We start from the raw sequence: 27,001 nt of genomic DNA, 5'->3' as shown, positions 1-27,001 counted from the left end.
AGAAATTGCAATGACCAGAAATTTTTTCATTTTCCAAAGTAACTTCTTTGAACAGAGCAAAGGAGTAGCGATGGGCGCTGCCTTTGCTCCAGACTTAGCCATTCTCTATATGTCTGAAATGGAACAGGATAGTATCCTTTCACATAATAACCCATACAGAGCGATGATTACATCATGGCATCGATACATCGACGATGTCCTCATGATATGGACTGGTCAAGAGGAATCCCTCAAGGCATTCCTGGCCTGGCTAAACAATCAGTCACATGATATAAAATTCACCATGCAGTTAAACAGAGAATCGATTGATTTCCTGGATATAAGTATTAAGGAGAAGGATGGACACCTCTATACCACCTTGTACCGCAAGCCATCCGAAAGAAACTCCCTATTACGGTATACTAGTCACCACACCAGAGGACTTAGGGACAATTTGCCCTTTGGCCAATTCCTCCGCCTCCGGAGAAACTGTTCCCTTAAAGAGGACTTTTTTAGGGAATCAGATGACCTCATCAGTCGCCTAATAGATCGAGGCTATCCCCAACGCCTAGTAAAAAGAACAAGAAAGAGAGCTTGGTTCCAGGACAGAGCAACACTACTCGAACCGAGGACCAGAACTATAGCACAGGACCGAATGATGTGTGACGACGTTCTGTACTGAAAGCAATGCTATTCGAAAAATTGTCAACAAACATTGGGGCTTGGTAGGAGAAATTTTGCAAGCTCCTCATCCCCCTGTGCATGCCTTCAAAAGATCTAGGAATGTCAGAGACTTTGTGGTGCGCTCTTTGCTAGAAACCCCACCAGCACCCACGATTCAAAGCTTATGGAATCTACCAGAACTAGTGGGCCACTTCAAGTGCACTAAATGCAAAGCCTGTCCGATGTGTTTGGAGACTAAGCAAATACAGTACAACGACCTCACAATAGAGCTCAAGTCCCTGACTAACTGTAACTCAAGTGGGGTGATTTATGCCATTCTGTGTCCTTGTGACCTCATGTATATTGGACAGACACAACAAAAAGTAAAAAGCCGCATATTTCAACACTGTAGCCGCATTCGCTGTACTACCCAAGGGGCCCCTTTGGTAGATCACTTCATCGAAAAAAAACACTCACCGGAATCCATCCGTTGGTTGGTAATTGAAAAAATTTCCCTGGGCCCACGGGGGGGCAATTTAAATGCAATTCTTGACACAAGGGAATGCAAATGGATGCAAAAGTTTCAGACAATAAGTAAGGGGTTGAATGAACTTGAAGCTAGTTTCTCGCAGATGGCGGGACTCAATCCTGAATAGACTATGGGACAATTTAAACTCCCTTGCTGCATCCAATATTCCCTATGTTTGTATACCTGTACAATGTAACGTGTTCACATAGTTGTTAGGTATAATTATTCTTCATACAACAACTTTTGGACATTTACTAAGCCATCACGATACTTGGTTACTTCACTACGGCACATGTATAGAATATATTTCCTAGTACCTTTGACGTTGTTAGTTCTGTCTGGTCCTTTACATGTTAAAAACTGTGTATATTTGTACGTTATTATATACTTGAATTCAGCCAGATTCTTCAACCGTCACTACAAAGAACACACCAGCCTGTCATAACTGTGTATATCTGTATGTTTATATATACTCGAACACAGCTTAACTCATTATAAAGAACTTCCCCAGGAGGTGAGGCAAATTTTGCGAGACGCTCCCTTGAGCGCGCTAGTCAGGCCTCGTTTCCCATTGGACCCGTGAGCCGAGCCCCTTTTTTCTATTAGGCACTGGCATTGAGCGCCTGCACCGCGAGCACACTCGGATGCAGGACGCCGACGGAGAAACAGCACGGCGGTGCGTTCCCGTTTTGAAAGGTAATTACCATCCAAACAGCGCGGCTTTCTAGAGACATCCGCTCTGTGTGTCCATATATACAGAGTAAGCCTATTATGCTAAATGTTACTTCCCTTCTTCTTACAGTAATACAAACCCATCGAGGATTATACTACCTGTGCCCAACGGCTGTGTGCTTACCAGCACGGCAAGTAAGTCCTGTTTACCTATCACCCCCGGCTAATTTTAACTTAGCAAGTTTCAGGGCCCTGATGGCACCTTTTAATTGTATTTCAGTACTCTTTGGAGCTCGAGGGAGCCCCCCCTTTTTGCAGACGGAACATATGATGACCGTTTGACGACGTAGGTAACCATCCACGTCCCCTTCTTGTATAATATCACCACACTTATTTCACCACGTAGATACTGAATTTTGTATTCATATTACCTTGTAGGCTCTCCATTTCTTCCTGATGAAGACCCCATCATGAGGCCGCGAATTGCCCGTTAGCGTAACCGGGGTCGAAACGTAGAACTACGCCTCCATTCTACACACCATAGGAGCTAAATAAGCGATGCATTCTCGCTATCTATGTGTGATGTGATTTTGGGAACCTTTGCCCATTAATTTGCCTGTAGAGGTTTTTCAATCGTCAATCTGGATGTAACAATTATGTCACAACACCTTTACCCTGTCCCCTTCACTCACTCACTTACCTTCCCCCTTTTCACTGAGAGCACCGATTTCGAATACCGAATGTAATGACATTACAATTACATGTATATACTACAATCTGTTTACTCATAACTTTGGCTGCAATTGGATCGCACTCTGACCTTGCATGATTAAAATGCCAAAATGTATGAAATTAATAAGTTGTTCCATTATTCTGACCCATTTTCTAATTCAATGGTGATTGTGTGTTTATTTTGAATTATCTGATACTTTTGAAACTCAGACCAAACCTTATTTGTACTGACCCTGGGAGGCTGAGATAGCCGCACGAGCACCGATACACTGAAACCAGCCTATTGGCTCATTTCAGTTTCATATGTAGTGATGTCAGCGCATGATCGTCATTACATATAAAAAAATGCCTCAGAGTTTAGGGAAACTCTTACCCACCTCCAGAGGCCTAAAAGGAAATCCCTTTGCTAAAAACAGCAGAGGGATTCTGCGTTGGTGTCCCATGGACGTAACGGTTACCTCCATCGCACACCAGCGCCGCAGCCATGGACGTAACTCGGCCAAGGACTTTGCCCCAGTTTACCCAGATATCTCAGGAAATCCTTGGAAGGATTATGACAGACACCGACCTAGAACATATCCCAGCCAGAGCCTCCCTGCCAGATGACGCCATGATGCACCACAGAATCATTTAACATGCGGCCACCTACCATAAGGTTGTGATGTACGCCATCGTCGAGGAGAATTACTTTTTAGTAGAGACGCTCTCAATTACAGAGCGCTCTGTCTAGCATCTCCTGATGCTCAAGAGGATGATTAAATCTGCCCCCGAGATCTTGAAAGCTTGTGTGATGACTCCAAGTATTGAAAAGAACTATAAACCGGCAAACACACCACAGCAAAGTCAGACACCAGGATTCCAGACAGCCCAGTCTGCTGATTTGGCTCCTGAAGTCCTAGAGTTTGATTACTTTGACCTACCTCAAGATTGCAAGAGCCTGAAGACCTACTACATGCAATGCTGTTAAGTGTGAGCGTTTTGTCCACTACTGTATGCCAAAGCACCTAAACCCACTTACTCCTACAGTGCAGGGCATTACGTGCTACCTCCTCTGTTTATAGCCTACACGTCAATTCGACTACAGTTAGCTGCCATTGCTGCATATATGCAAAACAGGGAACATGCTTCCATCTTCAGACGTTTGGTAATCAAAACTTTTATGGAGGGCCTTAAAGGTGTCATTCCGCCAAGGGACGCTCCAGTCCCAGTCCGGATTCTTAAATTTGTCGTCACCAGATTTATGGGGCCCCCCTGTGAGTCAGTAGTTCATGCCCTATGCAGTTTTTGCCTGGGAAAGTTGCCTTCCTAGTTTCTTTAACAACTCTCTGGCGTATTGGTTAACTGCAGGCCCTCACATTACAGTCCATCATGACAGAGGGGTTCTTAATACCAGTTCCAGAATTCTTGCCCAAGGTGGTCTCCTCATTCCACCTTAACCAGACCATTGATCTCCCAATATTTCTTTCCACGTCCAGACTCTGTAGCTGATAGCACACTACCACACACTTGATCTCAAGCGTGCTCCAGTGTACTTCATCAATAGAACTAAAGCGTGTGCAAAACACAGCAACTGACATGGCTTTTTCTCACGGCCTCATAAAGGTCAGGCCGTTTCTGAGGCAGGGATTGCCAGATGGATGTCAGATGCAACTGTACCTGTTACGCAAAAGCTAAAATATCCATACCTTCTTGCCCCAAGCCGCACTCCACCTTCAAACAGGGCGCTGCTCTTGGTTTTCTAGGGAATATTCCCATACCAGATGTTTGTAAGGCTGCCACGTGGTCCAGGCCACACACATTTACAAAGCATTATTGTGTGGACGGTTTTCCAAGGCAGCAAGCTAGAGTTGGTCAGACTGTCCTCGGGACTCTGTTTCAGACTTCTGCACCATCCATTGGCTAGTCACCGCTTAGGGGTGTCCTGCTTTACGGCCGATGCAGAGCATGTGTATTTACAGTCACTCATGCTACAAACGGATTATGTTACGTACCCTGTTAGAATCTTTTTATTTCATGTAGTGCTGTAGATTCCCATGCTCCTGCCAGCCTCCCCGAAAGCCAGTGTTTGCTACAGATATCTTTCACTTCATATTACTTTCTTTCTACTCACATGGAAACTATTCTTGCACTACTCACTACTCCATTCCTACTCTTACTTGTTGGGTGAAAAACAGTCTAACAATGGAGTTGGTGTTCATGCGCGTCCACTACCAGAGGAGGAGTCGCTGTGATCTTGTGACTTGAAATACTTTGGAAAAAAACAAGTTGCTATCATCCAAGCTCAACACTAGATGGCAGGACTATGCAGAATATGTGAATCTACAGCACTACATACAGCAAACAGATGCTTACAAGGTAAGTAACATAATCCTTTCTGATCATGAGCATCTGTACTCAGATTAGGCTGCCTCTTCTAGAGGACATCCTGTTGCGGCGGTCGGGCAGGTCTTGTGCAATCTGCACCCCAGGCATGGAGTTTGAGCGGCAGCATTTGCCTGCTTTCCATCCTCATTCCGAAATTGTGGATTTCATCCTGGGTGCCAGGAGGCCCTCTATCTATGTGAAATGTTGGGATAGGTTTGTAACCTGGTGTTGAACCTGCAATAGGGACCCATTACAGGCCAAACTATCAGATGACTTGTTTTTTGTTTTATCTCTGGCCCAGTAAGGACTTGCTGTAGGCACTGTTAAAGGTTATTTGTCAGCCTTTTTGTGTTTGAAAGACCAGCCATCCATATTTATTTAAATCAAAAGGTTTGATGCAGGATTCCTCCCAAACCCTTTGTTATGCCACAGCGGGATCTGAATTTGGTCTACAGTTTCTTCGAACCAATGCACAGATTGGAGATTATCCAGTATTTGGGTGTCTTTCATAGATTCACATGCCTGAATCATTCCCTGTCTTCGAGACGGGAGCCTCCGGTATATAAAAAAGTAATGTCCTATAGACATACAGAGAAAAAAATGGGCCTAAGGATCCCACCTTAGTGGCCTATCCACGTCCTTTTGTAAAAAGAACCAAACTAGAGTAGGCCCAAGGGTCCCACCTTAGTGGCCTATCTATGTCCTTTTGTAAAAAGGACCAAAGTAAAGAAACCAACCAATCAGCTACCACCTCCTTCTAGAACCTTCCTGTCAGGAGCCTAGGTCTCTCAGATTTTCTACCGCACGTTGTGCTAGGGAGTCTCCACCTGAGTTCTCCTCAGGATTTTCTTCTCTTTCTTCAAAAAACGAATTTACTTATCTTATCTTACTACATTTTGGCTGATGCCCAGAAAAAGGGTCTCTTCAGGACCTGTTCCTCGTGTGGAAAGAAAAGGCTCCATGTAGAGGACAAGCATGAAACCTGCTTGTATTGCCTCTACCCTCACCATCAAGCCAAGGACTGTAAAATATGTAGGACCTTCTCAAATAAGACCCTTAAAGACCGTGAGGGACGCCTGCTGCTCTGGCTGGACAGGCTTAAGAAGAGGACAGACGACTTGGAGTCAGAAGAAGGTGAGAGTATCTCTGGAACCTTGCAATTTTCCTTGAAGAGGCCAAGGGTTACTTCCCCTAGCCCCTCGGACACCCCTCCTAGGAAGACTCTCGAAGTCTTCAGAGGGCAAAACCTCAGTGTCTGGCAAGGACCTTCCTGTCCCCTGGAAGCCACAGCTGACCTTGACAACGACAGCGTCAATTGTCTCTTCAGCGCAAAAAACTGCTTCAACGTCGACGACGACAGCATCGTCGGCCTCCTCATCGACAACGAAGACGATGCCTTCATTGACGGCGAGTAGGCCAGTGTCGTCGACCATTCCATTTTCACCATCGACGACGAAGACCTTATCGTCGACGACGAAGTCAAAGTCGTCCACGATTGTGCCGTCGGCGAAGATCATCCCGTCGACGAAGGACACATCGACGAGAATTCCGTCGACGGGGGCACCCTCGACGAGGACGCCGTCGCCGGGGACACCGTCGGCTACGGAGAAAATACCGTCGACTAAGGTAATGTCGACAAAGACGCCGACGACCCCTGGAAATGCACCGTCGTCATCGGCCCCACATCTGACAACGCCAACAGGGAAATGGAAAGAGTCTGGGCTGCTATCTCAAGCCATGGATACCTTGCCGCCACAGACAACCCATATTGGCACCAAAAGCTCAAAGAAACCAATCACACCAGACCTGACGTCACCCAGTAAGGTGCAAGAGCTGCCTCCAACCTGCCTGCTTCAAGGAGAAGAGTCGGAGGAAGATTTGTACACACAAGCCACAAGCCCATCAGACCTTGTGGTCAAGTGCCAAAGTACGGATGAGGAAATGGAGGAGGTGGTACATACAGTCCACACTCAAGTCCGCACACAAGTTACACCGATGGTGTGCCTACCAGCGGCCATTGTATCAGACCTGCAATTCTTAATACAGGACTATAAACAGCGGTTTCCGGAAAAACCCACTACGCCTGTACCTACATCTGTACACGCACCCTCTCCATTGGCCAGACACAAGCCGCCACCGCTGGCGATCAGTGGGGAACAAAAGCCACTGCAGGTTATTCAATCGTCTGATGACGAAGAAGTGAATCAGGAAGAGGGCGAGGTCCGTGACGACGAGTCTGACCCAGACGTAGATCAAGACTATATTGCTCCCTCTACGGCCTCCCCAGTCCTCAGAATCACCACCCGCTGATATCGGTGGATTCTATAACCTTGTAGAGCGCGCAGCCAAACGATTCCACATGACTATGAAATCTCAGGAAACCGAGTGCTTCCTGTACGACATCAAGGAACAAGCTAAAAAGACAACTCAGACAATTCCCATCATTGACTTTATATGGAAGCAAGGGAAATTACTGATGCAAACACCAGCTTCAATCCAAGTAGTGGTACCCAGGCTTGAAAAGAAATACAAGGCGACTTCATGAGCGCCAGAATGCCTCACAGGTCACCCCAAGGCAGATTCTGTGGTAACCCAAGCGGCACAGAGAAATTCACGTAACCCAGCATCGCCTCTGTCAACACCACCTGACAAGGAAGGCAGAAAACTGGATGCTATTGGCAAGCGTTTTTCCACCACGTCGGCCATGACAGTAAAGGTGGCAAATTCCATCGCACTCCTGGGCCGCTACAATCGGCAACTCTTACCTATCTCAACTGCCAGAGGATGTTGAGGAAGCTCAATCGCTCCTCTTAGAAGGCCAGACATCTGCCTCTGAGCTCATTGACTGCGCAATGGATGTTGCCATGACCGGTTTCAGGCAACTGGCAGGGGCTGCTGTGCTCAGAAGACAAGGCTGGCTCAAAGCCACCTCTTTCCGCCAGGAGGTGCAGACGAAGATTATTGATATGCCCTATGACGGCCAACATCTCTTCGGGGAAAAGATTGATGAGGCCTTAACTACTATCAAGAAAGACACGGACACTGCCAAAGCCCTTGGAACACTGCAATTTCGGAACCAGTCCTTTCGTGGAAACAAAACTAGAGGACAATCTTCTTATAGAGGCACTTACCAGAACAGGTCCTCCTATTCATACAGCCAAAACAAAACGCAATACCAACCGCGACAACAGCAGCAAGGGCAGCAGACTTCCTACGGCAAGTCTAATTACAGAGGGAAGAACCAGAGAAGACCTGCTGGCAACCGCCAATGACTTGTGTCAATGGCCAATCCATCCACCATCGAACTTATTCAAAATTGGAGGAAAGCTCACACACTTCCTCCAAAATTGGAAATTGATAACAACAGATCGGTGGGTGCTCCAGCTCATTCAATTCGGACATTCCCTAGAATTTGTCACAATTCCCCCGACAACACCACCTCGCAAACGGTCCCACAGGCACCTACGATTGCTTCTGCAGGAAATCTCTTCCATTCTACAGAAGGGAGCGATAGAGAGAGTTCCACCAACCCACAAAGGAAAAGGTTTTTACTCCCACTTCTTCCTGATCCACAAGAAAGGGAAAAAGTGGAGACCAATCCTGGACCTCAGGGCACTCAATGTGTTCCTAAGGAAACAATCGTTCCGTATGGTGACGCTCCAGGAGATCCTGGGACTATTAGAGGTAGGGGACTATGACGTCCTTGGACCTGCAGGACGCTTACTACCACGTTCCCATCCTCAAAGGGCACAGGAAATACCTCAGATTTGCTGTAGCGGGGCAGCACTACCAATTTTGTGTCCTCCCGTTTGGCCTCAAATCTGCCCCACGGATATTTACCAAATGCCTCTCACCCGTGGCGGCTTTCCTTCGTCAACTAGGACACCAGGTCTTCCGATACCTGGACGACTGGCTAGTGAAGGCACCATCCGCGACAGGCGCAGCCAAATCCTCCAGCGCCTGTCTGGATATTTTCCAGTGTTTAGGTTTGCCCCTCAACCATGAGAAGTCTGCACTGGAGCCAAACAAGGTCTAATTTCTAATTTAAAATGCTTGTAAAGCGCAGCATACACCTTGCGGTTTCTTGGCGCTGAAGGTTCAGTGGCTGAGGGGAAGGAAGACCGGGGAGAAAATTTAGGCGGGGAAAGCCTGGCTAAATAGGAAAGTTTTCAAGTCTCCACGGAAAGAAAGGTACTGAGTTGCGGAGCGGAGGTTATCAGGGAGAGAGTTCCAAAAGGAAGGGGCCAGAGTAGAGAAATTGGATCCACCCCATTTTTTGCGCGAGAAACGGGGGATCAGGAGAAGGGACTTGGAGGAGGACCGGAGATTTCTTGCGGGGACGTAGGGTTTGATAAGTGAAGTGATGAAAGCAGGGGCAGTGCCCTGACGGGCCTGGAAAACCATGCACCCGATTTTGAAGAGGGAACGTTGTTTCACGGGGAGCCAGTGGAGTTTCTTTAGGAGGGGGGTGGAGTGGTGATAACGTGGGAGGCCAAATATCAGTCTGGCCGCCTGGTTCTGGATGGCTTGGAGTCTACGCAAACTATAGGCAGGGATGCCATGGAAAAGAGCGTTGGCGTAGTCCAAACGCGAGATTACCAGGGCGGCCATGATGGTCTTGAGGGCCTGAGGGGTGAAGAAACGGGAGACAGAGCGGATAGTTCGAAGAGTGAGGAAACAGGAGGAGACCACGGAGCTGATGTGAGAGTGAAGAGTGAGCTGATTGTTCATTTTTACACCCAGTGTTTTAACAGTGGTGGAGGGGGAGGGTGCAGGGCCAAGAGAGGGGGGCCAGAAAAGAGAGTTCCAGGGACTGGACGAACCACCAGTGAGAACCAGCTCAGTTTTATCAGGGTTCAGTTTAAGGTGGTTGTGATTCATCCAGTCCCTGATGAATGTCATAGTAGACTGGAAATTGGAGACCGAGAGAGAAGAGGGGGACAGATCAAAGATGAGCTGGAGGTCATCCGCGTAGTTAAAGACGGTGACCTCCAACTGCTGGAGAGCAAAGATGAGAGGAAAGATATAAAGGTTGAAGAGAAGAGGGGAGAGAGAGGAACCCTGGGGAACACCACAAGTGACAGGGAGGGGAGTGGAGGTGAAGTCGCCTAGACGGACCGCCTGGGTGCGGTCCCTCAGAAAGGAGGAGAGCCAGACAAGGGCTGATCCCCCGATGCCAGCCGCCTTGACACGGGTGAGTAGGATGGTATGGTCCACCGTGTCAAAGGCGGCGGAAAGATCGAGGAGGACCAGTGCCTGGTGGTTGTTGTCATCCATGCCCTTTCTGGGCCATTACATTTCTTGAGGCGACACTGGACACGGAAAGTGCAGAGGCTTTTCCTTCCCAGGAAAGGAAGGCCAAACTCATCTCCCTGGCCACGTCAGTGGCATCAAGGAAGACTTTACCGGTCCGAACCTTCAAGTCCCTCCTCGGCATGATGTCCTCATGTATCATGCTCATACCCTACTGCCGCCTCAAAATGCGCCCACTCCAGGAGGAGCTGACGAACCAATGGACACAAAGTACAGGATCATTCGAGGACCGCATAAGAGTCACTCGAAACATGGTCAACCACTTACAGTGGTGGAGATCGTTCAAACAACTGTCACAGGGACTGCCGTTCCTGCTTCCCGCGGAGCCACATGTGATAACAATGGACGCATCCCTAGAAGGCTGGGGAGCGGTGCTCCAAGAACTCCAGATCAATGGCAAGTGGACAGAACAGGAAACCCGGCTCCACATCAACCTATTGGAGTTAAGAGAGGTCTTCCTAGCTTTACAAGCCTTCCTGCAACGCATTCAAAACTCCCCAGTGCTCGTCAGAACAGACAACACCTAGACGATGCACTACCTAAACAAGCAGGGGGGGACGCGATCGCTCTCACTATCTCGCGAATCGCAAAGGGTCTGGAACTGGCTTGTGGAACACGGGATAACGCTGAAAGCAGAGTATGTCCCGGGCAAGGACAACGTCTTGGCGGATGCTCTGAGCAGACAGGGAACTCGATCCCACGAATGGGAACTGGACATGGAAGTGCTGGAACACCTCTTCGCGGAATGGGGAACTCCGCGAATAGACCTCTTTGCCAAGAGAAACAACGCCAAATGCCCAAGCTTCGCAAGCAGACATCACCAACCAGGAACCCTCGGAAATGCTTTTTCCATCGCATGGTGCAACATCTTTGCGTACGCCTTTCCGCCATTCCCACTGATACCCAGGGTTCTCAGGAAGATGAAGTCGGAGCCCTGCACTCTGATTCTGATCGCCCCATTCTGGCCGAGGCAGCACTGGTTCACGGACCTTCACCGCCTCTCTGTCCAGCCACCTATTCGCCTGCGTCAACACCCAGCTCTACTCGCAATGTCCCAAGGACAGGTACACCACCTGAATCTGAGCTCTCTAAAATTGTCTGCTTGGCTCCTGAGTACCGGGAATTCAGCCACATAAACATCCCGCAGGAGTGCAGAGACATCCTTGCAAAAGCTAGAGCGAACAGCACTAATAAAACTTACTCATCAAAATGGAAACGGTTTTGCTCCTGGTGTGTGGCCTGCACCCTTTCCACATCACTCATTTCCATAACCCTCCTCTTTTTGTTTTGGATCAGGCCCTCAGCTTGGGAGCTCCGGCGACTGCAGCCAGTCGACCCCTGCTGAACTGCTTTCCCCTCGCGGCCCCCGATTCGGCTCCCTGCTTGGGAGCTCCGGCAATTGTAGCCAGTCGACCCCAGCAGGGTAGCCTTCCTCTTTCTCCGGCGGAGCCGACTCTTAGTCTGGGAGCTCCGGCGAGCGAGGCCAGTCGACCCCAGCTAAGCGGCCCCTCTGTCTCCACTCTGGATCAGGCCCTCTGCTTGGGAGCTCCGGTGATCGTAGCCAGTCGACCCCAGCAGAGGGGTCCCTTTTTTCCTTCCTTGGAGCCGACTCTTAGTTTGGGAGCTCCGGCGAGCGAGGCCAGTCGACCCCAGCTAAGCGGCCCCTCTGTCTCCACTCTGGATCAGGCCCTCTGCTTGGGAGCTCCGGTGATCGTAGCCAGTCGACCCCAACAGAGGAGTCCTTTTTCTTCATCCTTGGAGCAGACTCTCAGTTTGGGAGCTCCGGCGAGCGAGGCCAGTCGACCCCTGCTGAGTGGCCCCTCTGTCTCCTCTTTGGATCAGGCCCTCTGCTTGGGAGCTCCGGAGATCGCAGCCAGTCGACCCCAGCAGAGGGGTCCCTTTTCTCCTTCCTTGGAGCCGACTCTCAGTTTGGGAGCTCCGGCGAGCGAGGCCAGTCGACCCTTGCTGAGTAGTTTCCCCCTTCCATCCCTGAAGGAGTTCGGCGACTTAGCCTTGACGATCTCTTCGGGTTCGCCTTTGGATCCTCTCCCTCCAAGACTATGGAAAGTGTTTCAAGAGGACCTTTTCCAACCCCTGCACGCTATTTGCTGTCAGTCATTTGAGACAGCTACCGTCCCAAGTTGCTGGAAGAAGGCAGTGGTATCCCCGCTGTTAAAAAAACCTACGCTCGACCCTGCCTGCCTCTCTAACTACCGGCCAATCTCCCTGCTTCCTTTTCCGGTTAAAATTATGGAAAAGTTGGTCACCCGCGCTCTGTCCAGTTTTCTAGAAGAGAACAGCTGGCTGGATGAGACGCAATTTGGCTTCCGCCCAGCGCATGGGACGGAATCTGCGTTGGTGACCGTGCTAGACAATCTGCGGGCGCGAGTCGACAGCGGTCGGGCAGCATTTCTGGTGTTGCTCGACATGTCGGCCGCGTTCGACACGGTCAGCCATCCCACCTTGATTTCTAGGCTGGAGGAGTGCGGGGTCAGTGACAAAGCTAGGGACTGGTTAATCTCCTATTTGGACTGCCGTCAGCAACGGGTCTCGTTACCCCCCTTCAGTTCAGAGGAGCGGAGAGTGGGACAAGGAGTACCTCAGGGCTCGGCCATCAGCCCCATACTCTTTAATGTCTACCTCCGCCCCTTAGTCCAGCTAATCAAAACCTTTGGTATCTCCGCATTTAATTATGCGGATGATACCCAGCTGGTCTTTTCTCTGGAGGGACAGGACGCAGTCTCATTGGAGACCTTTCACCGGTGCATGCAGGCGACAGCGGAATGGCTCCGGTTGAACTCGCTACAGTTCAACGGAACGAAGACGGAGGTCTTACACTGTTCCGCGGATCGGGTTCCTCGCGATTTACCAATGGACTTTTGGCCTCCGTCCTTCTCTGAGACAGTGTCTGCGGCACAATCTGCTCGCAATTTGGGCGTCACTTTTGGGCCCAACCTGCAGCTGGATCTACATGTGAATAAGATTTCTTCAACATGTATGATGCTGATCCGCATGCTGCGTAAGGTCCTTCCTCTCCTCCCTGCGCAAGCCAGACCAGAAGTAGTGCGTTGTACCATCCTAAGTCGACTTGACTATTGTAACGCACTACTTCTGGAGGCCCCGGTAACACTTCTGGGCAAGCTGCAAAGGGTGCAAAATATTGCTGCCAAACTCGCCCTTTCTCGCCCCTACCACAGCTCTTCCACGGCAGCACTGCGAGAACTCCATTGGCTGCCAGTTCATCTACGAGTGCGATACAAAGCAGCGTGTATTGTGTTTAGGGCTGTTCATGATCTGGGCCCCATTCCCTTGCGGCGAATGTTTGCCTGGTATTGTCCAGCTAGAGCTTTACGCTCCTCGTCATCCAGGCTACTGGTAGTCCCGCGATTCCAGAGAGTGAGGATGGGGGGCCGCTCCTTTAGAGTAGCGGCATCCAAACTCTGGAACTCTCTGCCTTTATCCTTGAGAAGCCTCGGAGATTTTCTTCCTTTCAGAAAGGCTCTAAAAACTTATCTTTTTCCCAGGATAGGCTGAGCTATTGCTTCTAACTGAGTACGGGTTAAGCGCCAGGATGCCCTTTGTGGTGACAGGTTGCGCTATACAAGTATGCCACAATGCCAATGCCAATCACTCCACAACAGCTGCTACCATACTTACATCTGGCATAATCGGGCCTTGCACACGCATCCATTAAAGTGCATCTGCGGCGATCTCAAGATTCACCAGGACTCCTAAGGGTCCATCCCTGTGGGTGGACAGACTTATAAATCAATTCCTTAAAGGTCTATACAGATCCTTCCCACGACCAAGGCTGATCCCCCCCCCCCCCCCCCCCCCCCGTGGTGGCACCTCAATGTGGTCCTTCACCAATTAATGAAGTACCCCTTTGAACCCATCCATAGGGCAGACATCAAATTTATCTCATGGAAAACGGCCCTCCTCCTGGCTCTGACTTCTGCTAGAAGGGTCAGCGAGTTGCAGGCTCTCTCAATTCAAGATCCATTTATTCAGTTCAGAGAGGACAGAATGATCTTAAGAACTAATCCTCGGTTTATTCCGAAAGTCCCTTCAGACTTCCACCTCAACGAACCAGTGGTCCTAAGGTCATTCTTTCCAAATCCTACCACTGTGGCAGAGAGAACTCTACATTCGTCTGAAGAGATGTCTTAAATTCTACATTGACAAGACAAAACACTTCCGAAAATCATCTCCACTCTTTGTTGCCTTTATTAGACCACGGAAAGGCATGCCCCTGTCAAAACAAAGCATTTCAAGGTGGATTTCCTCGGCGATCACCTTTTGCCATGACAAGGCCGGACGACCTTTGGACTCAAGAGTCAAAGCCAATTCGACAAGAGCTATGTCCACGTCTGCGGCACTGTTTGCTGGAGTGCCGGTATTGGACATCTGCAGAGCGGCGACCTGGAAGTCACCGCATACCTTCACCAGGCACTACTGCCTGGATACTGAGCTGATGAAGGATGCAGCAGTGGGCCAAGCAGTGCTTCGCCATCTATTCCAGTGAGGTGAGCCTTCCGACATCCCTCCATCCTTTACTGGTATGCACATTCTTTTACTAATATTTATGACAATGCATTTTGGTGGTTTGCAGTCGCGTGATATGTATTATCTACAGACTCATATATGATGTTCCATCAAAAATGTGCAGAATATATTGCTTGCTACTCTGATTCAGGCATGTGAATCTATGAAAGACACTCAAATACTGGATAAGAAATGCGTTACTTACCTGTAACTGCAGTTATCCAGTATTGGTGTCTTTCATAGATTCACATGCACCCTCCCACCTCCCCTGGAAGGACTCACCAATCTCTCTAACAAGTTTACGCCTACCTAGCTTGGTGCGTACGAAAATCTGAGAGACCTAGGCTCCTGACAGGAAGGTTCTAGAAGGAGGTGGTAGCTGATTGGTTGGTTTCTTTACTTTGGTCCTTTTTACAAAAGACATAGATAGGCCACTAAGGTGGGACCCTCGGGCCTACTCTAGTTTGGTCCTTTTTACAAAAGGAAGTGGATAGGCCACTTAGGTGGGATCCTTAGGCCTATTTTTCTCTATGTATGTCTATAGGACATTACTTTTTTATATACCGGAGGCTCCCGTCTCGACGACGGGGAATGATTCAGGCATGTGAATCTATGAAAGCTTAGAGAGAAGGGGTCCCAGTTGAAGGAAAATGATTATATACAAATGACAGTAAATACGAGTACAATAAATGCGTCTACAATGTTTTATTCACATTATAGAACAAACCAAGGATATAGTATCCAACATTATCATTTTGAAGAGGTTGAATAGTGCCCCTGGAGGTAAGGAGGAAGTGATATGGTGAGGGTAGTGCAGGTAGGGAATAGTGACAATAAAAAAAGATGTATATCTGAAATATCCACAATTCAATTTTGAATATACGTAAAACGGTCAATGATCAGAACAGTATTAGTCTTCATCAGGACAAAGGGGGACTAGCAACCTATTGATATTATCTACTTAAAAAGTGCCGTAATTGCATGATTAAAAATGAAAATAAACACACCATATTGAAGGCATACCTATTAAATCGGTGCCTTATGTCCGATAATCAAAATCAGGGAAATCCGCAATTAGACCGGTGTGTCCTGCGGAAAATGTGAACAATGTATGAGTCTTTAATAAAGGAAACAAGTGACACGATCTACAATGGGTGCATTAAATTAAGTCAAAAAGACTCACAGTTAACTTGTAAATATTGGCATTATGGCAAGATAAGAAGATTGACCCGGGGACGCTGGACAATGGGATTCACTCGACGCATCTAGACAACAAGAAAATAAAATCACTGATTGCGCTAGAAAAACTTGCTGCCAGGAGACATGAGCAGGCAGAAGTGGCTTACCAGGTATCAATCCAAGAAGTAGAAAACGTCCCCGTAGTAGGCACGAAGCTCCGCATTTGTCGGGTATCGTGCACTAAAGGGGACAAAAGAGCAGAGCAACGCTGTTAGTGTTGCGCTCCAAATAAAGTAGGTGATTCAGGCGTGGGTCGGAATTCAACCGCCGTATGGTGAATTTGCTTACCGTTCCGCGATGGGACCGGCGTCTATGCGGCAACCTCGCGAGTGAAGGCAGCATTTCTTGATATGTCCGTAACCCCAGCAACCAAAGCACGTGATTACAATGGAGCTAGTAGATAGACTACATGAAATGAAATGCATCTAGTGGCTCGGGGAAGGTTTTAATATAAACCAGACTGGATAGGAATTACGGCCCGACATCAAAAATTTAAATAAATAAAATTAATGATGCGGCCAGATCTACCATAGATTGGAAATTATTAAAGGGAGGAACTGGCAACCAACGAAGGCCACATAGTGTTGGTAATTCAAGAAGGGCAATAAGGCTAATTAGAGGCAATGACCGTGCTGGAAATAACCAACATACCGGGCAGAAGTACAATTAGGAATAAATGACAAGAGGTATAGTGATGCTGATGGGGCAAGGACATGATAATAAGACAATATGTCTTACCTGTGTTGTTAGCCTATTTGGTATACCAACATAAATCTGATTAATTATGATCATATTCCATAAGATGCAATACATATCAATTGCAGAGTGATGGCGTACCTATCACATGATGGTAAAGGCCATACTACATTTTCATGGGTGTTTGAAATATAATACAACAATTAGTTATCATGTGATATACTGTACATAATGAGGAGAGCAGGATCACAGGTGTACCTGTCACATGACAGTAAAGACCCGATGAAAACAGTTGGTTGTCATTCACATATTATGGATCAGTGTGATCAGAGTCTATTGCTATACAGAATATCAGGGTAAGGTGGTTAGCTGGGAAAATGAACTATCATGTTCATTGAGACCTGATTGTATAGAATTAAAGAAAAACATCCATTTGAGCTCACGGATGTTCAGAATAGTGGTGATATTCCCACCCCGGGGTCCTAGATTGGCTTTTTTCAAGAATAACCCATTTGAGACTCTCAGGGGAATGGGCAGCTGATCTGAAATGTTCGACCAAGGGTGCACCTGTTACTTCACACCTGATTCTGCTCATATGCTGCAGAATGCGCATCTTGGCTTTCTGTTGTGTCTGCCCAATTTAAATGAGATTACATAGGCACACGATGGCATAGATAACGTTCGAGGTGTTACAGTTCGTCAGTGTCTTGAGTTGTACTTTGGCTTCATTGTGCTGGAATTCTTTGGTCTGGATAGTAGTATCACAGGCCTTGCAATGGCCGCATCTAAAGTGACCAATAACTGGCTGGAGATTCCATAGCGATCTTATAGTTGGTTCCTGCTGGGTGGGAAGAAGGGAACGTACTACATAGTCTTTAACACTCTTAGCTTTCTTGAAAGCGTGGAGGGGATTACCTGGATGGTTCAGGTCGTCGGAAATGAGTTTCCAATGGTGATTGACAGTGTGTTTGATTTTAATGCTCTTGGTAGAGAAGGTGGTGACACAGACTATGCGGTCTGGTTGATTGGTGGTAGTCTTTTTGTTTCAGAAGTTCCTCACGGGGGTAGAACCAGGCTCTTTTGCGAGCTTTGGTGACCAGTCTCCTAGGATATCCACGTAGTTGTAAGCAGTTGGACAGTTCCTCAGATTGTTGTAGGTAATGTTCTTTATTGGAGTAGTTCCTGCGGACACGCAGGAACTGTCTGAAAGGAAGATTGTCCCGTAGTGCCCGAGGGTGGTGACTATTGTATTGGAGTAAAGAATTTCTCTCTGTAGATTTCCTATAGAGTGTGGTTAGAAGACGCCCTTGATCTTCATATATAGTAATGTCAAGAAAATCAATTGTTTTGTTGTCAGACTTAAGAGTGAATTGTAGGTGGGGTAGCTGATGGTTAAGCCACGTGTGGAACGTTGACAATATTGTTGATTCGCCATTCCAGATTAGGAGAATATCGTCAATATAATGTACCCAGAGGTGTAGATGATCTCTGAAGGGATTCTGGGTATTGAGTACAGTGCTGTCCTCAAATGCTGCCATATAGAGGATAGCTACATCAGGGGCGAAAGGAGCACCAATCGCCACTCCTTGGGTCTGTAGGAAGAATTCATTCTGGAACATGAAAAAAAAATTTGTCATTGCTATCCGGAGCAAGTCTGTGATGAATTCAGTGGGAACTTGCATTGGTGCTGGTCTTTTTTGTAGACATCTGGTAATGACCACTAAGGCTTCCTCTTGAGCGATACAGGTGTAGAGAGATACTACATCACATGTAGCAAGAATTTGAGTAAGTGGGTCAAATGGTAAATTTTCAACAATGTTGATTGTCTGCAAGGTGTCCCTCAGATATGTCTGCGTTGCTTCGGCCAGAGGTTTAAGAAAGAAGTCGATATATCTGCCAAGAGGTTCGAGTATGGATCCACACCCTGAAACGATCGGACATCCAGGTGGGTCCACCATATTCTTATGGATCTTTGGGAGTGTGTAGATGGTAGCTAGACGGGGATGTTGTTGGTTAAGATATTCGAATTCATTCTTGGACAGGAAACCTTGATCAAAACCATGTTGGGTTAGTTCTAAAATTTCCCGAGCTATCGCCTGGGATGGATCAGATCTGAGTTTTTGATAGCTGATCCCGTCCGTCAATTGTCGTTTGATTTCAGATTCGTATATCGAAACGTCTTGGATGACAATCGCCCCACCCTTATCTGCTGGTTTGATGACAACCTGCGTGTTATTGGCCAGTGCTTGGAGAGCAGCTTTCTCGACCTCGCTGGTGTTGTATTTGGTAAAAGTTTTTTCAAGTAATATGCTGTTGACATCTCTCCATACCACCGCTTCATATGCAAGAATTTTATTAGACATGGTGCATGAGGGCGGAACAAAGGTGGAAGGAATCATGAAGCCAGTATAAGATGGGTTGATGTATGGTCCAGCGTTCCTGAAGAAATATTTTAACCTGATTTTTCTGAAAAATTTGAAAAGTTCGGTACGTACAGTGAATGGATCTGGTCTGTTGGTGGGGACATAGGATAATCCTTTGCTGAGTGCGCGTTGCTCATGTTCATTGAGAGAGTATTTAGAGATGTTCACTACCGGATTAGTAGTAGATGAATCAGTTACCATCGGTACGTCTTGTTGCGCGTGACTCTTTCGCCATGTTGCTCTTGTTGGAAATGGACCTGTTTCTGGGCTTGGCCGCGTCCTGATTCCCAATTGTTGGTATTCTGGGTTTGGCCGCGTGCTTGGCCTCTGGTCGTATAGTTGCCTCTCCCTCTCGGAGGTCGCCATGGTCCTGGACGTTGTCCTAAAAAAGGAATGAGTTGAGGTGATTGATATCCGTATTCTTGGTAATTTGTATTGTCACTATTCCCTACCTGCACTACCCTCACCATATCACTTCCTCCTTACCTCCAGGGGCACTATTCAACCTCTTCAAAATGATAATGTTGGATACTATATCCTTGGTTTGTTCTATAATGTGAATAAAACATTGTAGACGCATTTATTGTTTTTGTATTTACTGTCATTTGTATATAATCATTTTCCTTCAACTGGGACCCCTTCTCTCTTAGCATTAATACAACCCAGGTCCCAGTGACTTGTTCTGGGTACACCCCCTTTTTCTCATACTCCGTGAATCTATGAAAGACACCAATACTGGATAACTGCAGTTACAGGTAAGTAACGCATTTCTTACCCCTCTCCCTGGAGTCATCCTTTATCTGGATTTTATCCCCTTGCTTGTGTCTTGTAGAATGACTCAAGTCACCAGTGCTTCTGAAAGTTTCTGTTTATTGATCCTTGTGTTTCTGGGGTTTATGCAAGTGTGACCATTTAGCATGTGACTCTCTGGCCTTTTTCTTAGGGGTGGATGGTGGCACTGTGCCCGTGGAGGTCCACGAAGCCTTGAAGACTGCAATGGACAAGCTACAGGTAAATAATCTCATACAAAAGGTGCATTGATCACGGACATGTTTATATCTTCCTGCAGACATTCTTTTTTAAGGTACTGCACACGCGGACTACTGTTTTTACTTAAGGTTCTGATTAATTGTTCAGTACTCTTCTGCCCTTGCAGTGAGGTTGAAGCTGTAAAAATGCTCATGTGAATAACTTCAGGTTGGAATGGTGAGTGGGAATAGTGAGTGGGAGTGGGAGTGGAGTGGAGGCGTCAGATGTCACGTCTGGAATTGTAGTGTGCTTGAAGCTCCTGAATGTTTGGGACACCAGGAGAATTAAACTTTGTCCCTGCCCCAACATGATCATTTGTTGACAAAGTTCCTCAAGCTGTGTGATTGGGCTAACGGAGTGTATTCTGTCTTCACAGCTGCGCTTTAGAGACCTGATGCAGGAAAAGGCAGATTTAAAGGACCGCGTGGAAGAGCTGGAGCACCGCTGCATACAGCTTTCAGGAGAGACTGACACCATCGGTGAGCATGAAGCTTAGAAGCAAAGCTGAAGGATTGTTGCTTGACTCGGACGCGCCCCTGCTGCATGCCCTGCACCTCCTTTCGACTTCAAATATGTAGAGCATTATGAATGCTACCCACATTGTGCATAGCTATGCCTCGTACTTTTTCCCTGGTGCTTACAACCCAGACTTAGGTTTGCACATCTCGATTTGGGCTGTCCTCCTTATGCAAGTGACGCCATGCAGCTTCGCTTTAACTTTGCTTTGACTCCACACCTCCTTGGAAGTGATGGAGCAAGTCAAATATAAGAGCCACCCTTGCGTGCTGATAGCAGTTTCTTTTTGTGCCTTCCGACACAGATCCAGAATTACCCTCCAAATTTTATCGGCCTTTTGATGACTCTTAAAACAGAAATTCAGTGTGCTAGCGACTGCTGTGTCTTCCTAAGACTACAAGTTTCAAATATTGCTGCGATTGTTAAAAAACAAATGTCAGTCTCAGACCCACACAAGGTGTCTCTCTGGTGTTGGGCTCCTGACATGACTCAGATCTGAAGACAATCCGTGACTGAGAAACAAAGTTATACAATGCAAAACACATAAATTGGTCAGGTAACGCCCTCTCCAAGTCGAAGGTGCAGACTCGCTCTTGCAAGAGGCCAGCTTGGCAGTCGAAGTCTTCCGGTAAGACAAAATTAAAGTCCAATGCAAGCACAAGAAAGTGAAGCAAGACTTGACTCCTATCCCACCACTCTATATCCAAAGAGAAAGCACAAGGCTGTCGTAATGTGAGCTGTTCTTCTTCCAGATCTCCGGTTGCGGAGCAGATTCCAATGCTGGTCCCAGTGTGCCCCAAACGTTCAGAACAATCAGCAAAGCTGCAGCAAACTGGCATCTTTAAGAAGGCCGTGCTGCAGATATTTGGCATGCTTCCAGCTCCATCTGGCATGCCTTCGAGCCCCAAGGATCTTATCAAGATCAACTACGCATTATCCAAAAAGAAGCCTCAGGAAGGACTGTGTGCTCATTCTATCCGGGCCAAAGCTGCTACCACTGCACGGGCACACAGAGTTCCTGTCCTGGGCATTTTCCCAGGCGACCCTGTTGGGCGTCTCTCCATACTTTCTCTAAGCTCTATTGTTTGGACGGTCAGGTTCACCAATAATAAGATCCCAACTCTACGGATCTGCACACTGGTCACAACACATTTGCTCTTGTGGCTCTGTGTCTGGGAGCATCGACAACCTCAAGAGCAATGAATGCCAGCGTGCTGGAGTGGCTCCTTTATAGGCATACGTTCAGAGCCATATGGCACCGCCTACTGGCACGCAGATGTACTACAAAAACGTTTCTGGATACAGTTTGATGCTTGAAGTATTCAAAAAGTGAGGAGTTTGCAAATAAATAGTCTCTCCACCAGAAAGATCCTTGCCAAAAGGTAAGTAGCTTGTGTGTTAGCACACAGGGCGACTCATAAGTGACTCCGCTCTGTCACTTTCAGGGCAGTCTGGAGTGATCATGGAGCTGCGCAGCTCACAACAGCATTGCTGGCCAAAGATTTCTGAATCTTATCAGGTTCATGAGAAGTATTCGCAACTGAGGAATCTGCTGTTAGAGTAACCACCAGAAGGAATATTACCAAAGGGAAATGACTTGTCTTCTCCTTCCGAGCCCCCACCTTTTCCTCAAATATATAAGGGTTCAGCTTTCATTACTGTCCTTGCAGATGTTATCGTCTTTCAATGTCTTCCGTTGTTGCAAAGCAAGCAGCTAGGTTTTGAACTGCTAAACTGGGAGTTCATTTCTCTGTAAGTGACTGACTGCATTGGGTTCCCAACAGCAGTAGCTTTCTGCTCTAAGTGTGCTTAGTGCGCTCGTTCATAGCGCGTGTCTGCTCCTTGAGATGGTCTGTCGTCATTATGTGGTGTTTCCTCCTCCCTACTACCCTTGACTAGGCGTTATCTCACCCCTAGATTGGACTGTGCTCTTCCCCCATACATAGTCTTTGCTCCATTTTCTGTGGTTCTTATTTGTTTCTCCCCGACGCCTTCCTAGCTCCTCTTCCCCTGCACTGCTTGTTTGCCTCTACTCCCCCCCGTATGCCTGGTTTGCCCTTCCTTTTGTATGTTCTTAATCTAGGGGTGCGCTTTGCCCCTCCCCCTGAATGTATGGTTTTCTCATTCCCCTGATATGGTGTTTATTGCCCTCGTCTGGACGGACTGTTTTTTCTTTCTGCTTCCTGATGTTGTGTCTGTCTTGTATGTGTTCTTTACTCCTTCTCCTTCTCCCCAGATTTGTTGTTCACTTGTTCTCCTCTCCTGGATGTGTTGTTTACTCAACTTTCCATTGATGTGGCATTTGCTACTCCTTCATTCGTGCAGCTTGTTCGTCCTCCCTGTTTGCTCTTCCTCCCGCAGACATTCTTTTTGCTGCTGCTTCTCCTCTTAATGTATGGTCTCCTTCTCCTTAGTTTGACCGGTTGTTTGCTCCATGGATGCAATAGTTTCAACACCTCCAAACCATTCCGTCTTCTTTGCTTGTCTTCCTCCGTACATGCTGTTTGTCCCATCTCCTCCAAATGTGGTGTTTGTCCCTCAATCCAGTTTGCTTCTCACTGCCCCCTTTTCTCCTGAACCCTGTTTTCTACACTACCCAGTTTGCTCCCCGACTGGTACGCTTCCTAGCAGTTCACTTTAAGCTTGCTATGGCACTCATCCAATCCTTGTGCATGTTGGCCAAGATTCCCTCTCCTCACCTTATGGAAAGTTTTGTACTGGACCCTAAACAAAGCTGAGCACAGATCACTCCTGCCACAGCCCCTCTCTACATCTGTAGTTTGACTCCCAGCATCTGCAAGGATTTTAAGTAGCCTGCTCCCCTGAAGTGCCTCCCCACCGTCGTCCCCCCCCCCCCTGGTGATATCATTAAAGCGTACTCTCCTCCTACGCTCAGGATAATGCATTTTGCAACCTCTCTCCAAACCCTTTTCTCACCCCCTAACATTATCTTATTGGACCCCTATTCGAATGTGAGACATCTTCTCAGGTATGTGTATGTCTCCTCCTTCCACCCCCCTCGGACAGCCAGTTCTCTCCTCATCTGTCTTGAGCCCCCACATGCTCTATTCCTGGTTAGCCCCTACGTCCATGCAAATGATGTTTGCACTTCCAGTGTATTTCCTCCCACCTGTAACCGTTCCCTCCCTGACTTGTCTTTGGTGTAGGGGAGTACATCGCTCTGTATCAGAGTCAGCGGGCCATCCTGAAGCAGCGTCATCGCGAAAAGGAGGAGTACATCAGTCGGCTGTCCCAGGACAAGGAGGAGATGAAGGTACTGCAGTAGTTCTCTGATTTCCTAGCAGCTGTGGAGGAACGCACCAAGGGCAGGGCGCACGAGAGGCTGTATGTATTCTTACTGTGAGAATGTGACACAAGATGAAAGCTTGGGGAATGTGGTATTAGAGGGAAGGAAGATAACGAGGTTGGAACACGGAAAAGTAATCTGAAATCTCCCCAGTCTGCTCTTTTCGGGAAGGGAACAGCAGTTCTTGGCTGTAACTTTGCACTGTGGCTCATCTATAGCCACGCTTGACGTGGGGCACAAGGAGTCCTGCTTCATAACCGCTAGATGTCTTTTGAGTGAGTCACATTTGCCGTGAGAGGCACTTAATTTTTACAGGGATGGCTGGGCTTTAATATGTTGATACAACCTCTTGAGACAAAAGTGTTCAGGACACCTGGGAAAAGCTGTGCCACTCTTTCCTTTTGTGTCACATACCTGTTTTCACCCACAATGAAATCCTTGGTCACCTAAGTCCGCTGGAGATGCTTTATCTATTTACTGTGCTGATTGCTGGAAGTCTAAACCCTCTGTGCTTGCAGGTGGCTCCCCGTCCCAGGCTCTGTGGTGACTGCTGGGGGCAGTGATATGCAGTCCAGGGATGCAAGACTTTTTTTGTACCCTTGTTGGAAGGCCCCTTACTAGCTCTCGTAGCTGGAAGGTTCGTCCACCCCATAACCTCGGTGCCTTGCTTTACTCCTAATGGAAGCTATGTTTGTGTGGAGCATCGGTTTAACATGTACTGAGTGAATAGTACGGCCTGTGTGGTCCCTGTCTGCGTACCTCACAAGTGTGTCTGTTCTTTAGGCGGCTGTGTTCAAGAGGCACATGCCAGCAAGCCTTTATCCCCATGAGAACACTTCCTCTTTGAGACCGGTTTAATTCTGTGGATAGTTGGAATGCAGCCCCTATTCCTGGTCACTGTAGATTCCGTACTGATGCTAAAAGGCTTTCTGATCACAACATGCCTAGAGCAATGGTGGATGGTAGACAGAAGAGCATTGAGCATCACTGTAAGTGTGGGCAGTGCAGCTTCTGTAGATGGTGGGTATCAGAAACATCTGCATCCAGTTAAGCCTTCAAGTCTAAAGTACTCTATTTTGCTGTTCATTTTGCCGTAAACTGTTGCCAGATGCCAAGTGTTTGGTAATCTGACGGTGGTTTCATCGTGTTGAAGTGATGGGTGAATTGCTTTCCTCCTGCCTTACTTGAATGCCCCATAAGACTTGCCCTTGGTGTTGATATCAGGTCCCTGCTCCTTAACACTGGTTGCCTGCGGGCAGCAACTGTGGCACCGAAACAGTGCATTTAAGGTGCAGGAGAAGCTGCACAGTCAGGGCTCCATAAGGCTCTATGCGTCCAGATCTGATCGCCACCAAGGGCAGTGCTTCAAAGAGTGTAGCTGTTATGAAGCAGTCGCTTTCAGGATGACTGATGTTATGTAGAAAGGAGTGCTCTGAATCTGCTCACAGAACTTTGAGTGAATTATGCAACATTGTTCTCGGCGCATGGTAGCTACTTCTTGTTTCTTAAGATTTTTTTTACTACAGGAGATTTGGTAACCAAGATTATTGTAAACTACAATGGAGTGCCACTTAAATCTTACTGTGACTCGGTGACTGGCACCCAAGCAGTCTTGATAACGTCTGAGAATCTTACGAGATGGAATAGGTAGCACATTATGCGAGAAAGTTTGGGAGGGAGCATTCTCTTGAGCATCTAGTTAAATACACCAAGGGCTGGTCCGAGGGACCATATTTTCCAAATTCTGGATTTTGTACTGTCTCCCCTGCTTATGACCTGGAAGTGCCTTTGTACTTGCAACTCCACTGGCTAATGTGCTGCAGCAGTGAATATTGTCATCTCCTTGGCAGGAACACCCCATTCCCTAATTGTTGTTAGTTGCCTCTTGTGAGAAAGTGCCATCTTTCTTGCCTTGGTATGCCCCCAATTTTTTCTGAACTGCTGCTGTGCTTTGACTGAGTGTGCCCTGGGCTCCTGCCAACCAGGTACACAGGGCCTGTGTCCCTTCCTAAAACTGTATTGGAACTAAAACCCAATTGGCATCTGTGGCCACCTGTCTGTCCCTAGTTAATGGTACCCTAGGTACCCTAGGCATGGTGACCAGAGAAGACACCAAAGGACTGCAGCACTTATTGTGCCACCCTTAGGGGCCCTGTACCTTGACACCCACACACTGCCTTTGCAGGCTGAGTGTCTAAGTGCAGAACTAAACAGTCGACGTGGCACACATCCCTGTGTGCCATGCCCACAAACTCACTGCCCTGGCATACCTCAGTCACCCTGCAAGCTGGGTGCCCTATGCCAGTGGTGTGGGCACAGGTGCATGAGTTCTGTGCCCCTACAGTGCCCAGGGACATTACTGGGCACTGTAAGTCCAGTCTTGCCATTAAGAGTATATGGTGCTGGGAGGTCGTCATTACGAACTCCACAGCACCATAATGGCTTCGGTGAAGACTGAGAAGTTTGATATCAAACTTCTCAGCACGATGCCAGTGTGGGATTTAATTTAAAATCCACCCGAGGGCATCTCAGAGATGCCCCCTGAACCCTAGACCTGCAATCCACGTCTGGACTGAGAGGCTGCCTGGGCTGCCCCACAGCAGACATGTTGCTGGACCCCTGGGTGGAGAGCCCCCGTTCTCCTGGGCCTGCAACAATACACATCCTGGGCGAGGTGCTATGTCTCCTCCCCCAGGATGTGCAGGGGGAAGCTTCAAAGGCCTGTCGCCTCTATGAGCTTCTCCAGACCATTTGCTGTACCCAGCAACTGGCCCCCACCAGTTCTGACCCCCACTCTGGCGGAAAGACTGGCGGGAAAACCTACATCAGGAAGGGGGGTGTGCCAGCCTGTGCCAACCCCACCCCTCCGGTGGGGGAGGCGAGGTGAAGCACGACCACGGGCTTTGGCCACCTTGAAGATGGGGGCCCTGCCCAATCACAGCTAGGCTCCTGCCCCCCTCCCACAGGAGAGAAGCAGGCTAGGGGGTGTACCCA

General features: G+C 47.9%; 1 protein-coding gene across 10 annotated transcripts in view; it reads left to right on the top strand.

Annotated features, from left to right (window-relative positions):
* The window catches only part of GOLGA2 (golgin A2), a 375,277-nt gene that overhangs the window by 335,205 nt on the left and 13,071 nt on the right, over positions 1-27,001 (top strand). For all 10 annotated transcript variants that reach the window (XM_086924918.1, XM_086924916.1, XM_086924923.1 and 7 more), the window contains 3 exons: positions 20,099-20,166; positions 20,561-20,663; positions 23,868-23,974. In XM_086924918.1, the coding sequence (XP_086781044.1) occupies positions 20,099-20,166; positions 20,561-20,663; positions 23,868-23,974 (278 nt within the window). The remainder of the gene's footprint in view (positions 1-20,098; positions 20,167-20,560; positions 20,664-23,867; positions 23,975-27,001) is intronic.

The sequence above is a fragment of the Lissotriton vulgaris genome, chromosome 5 (genome assembly GCF_964263255.1).
Source record: "Lissotriton vulgaris chromosome 5, aLisVul1.2, whole genome shotgun sequence".
Taxonomy (NCBI): domain Eukaryota; kingdom Metazoa; phylum Chordata; class Amphibia; order Caudata; family Salamandridae; genus Lissotriton; species Lissotriton vulgaris.
This window is presented reverse-complemented; position numbering and strand designations above follow the sequence as displayed.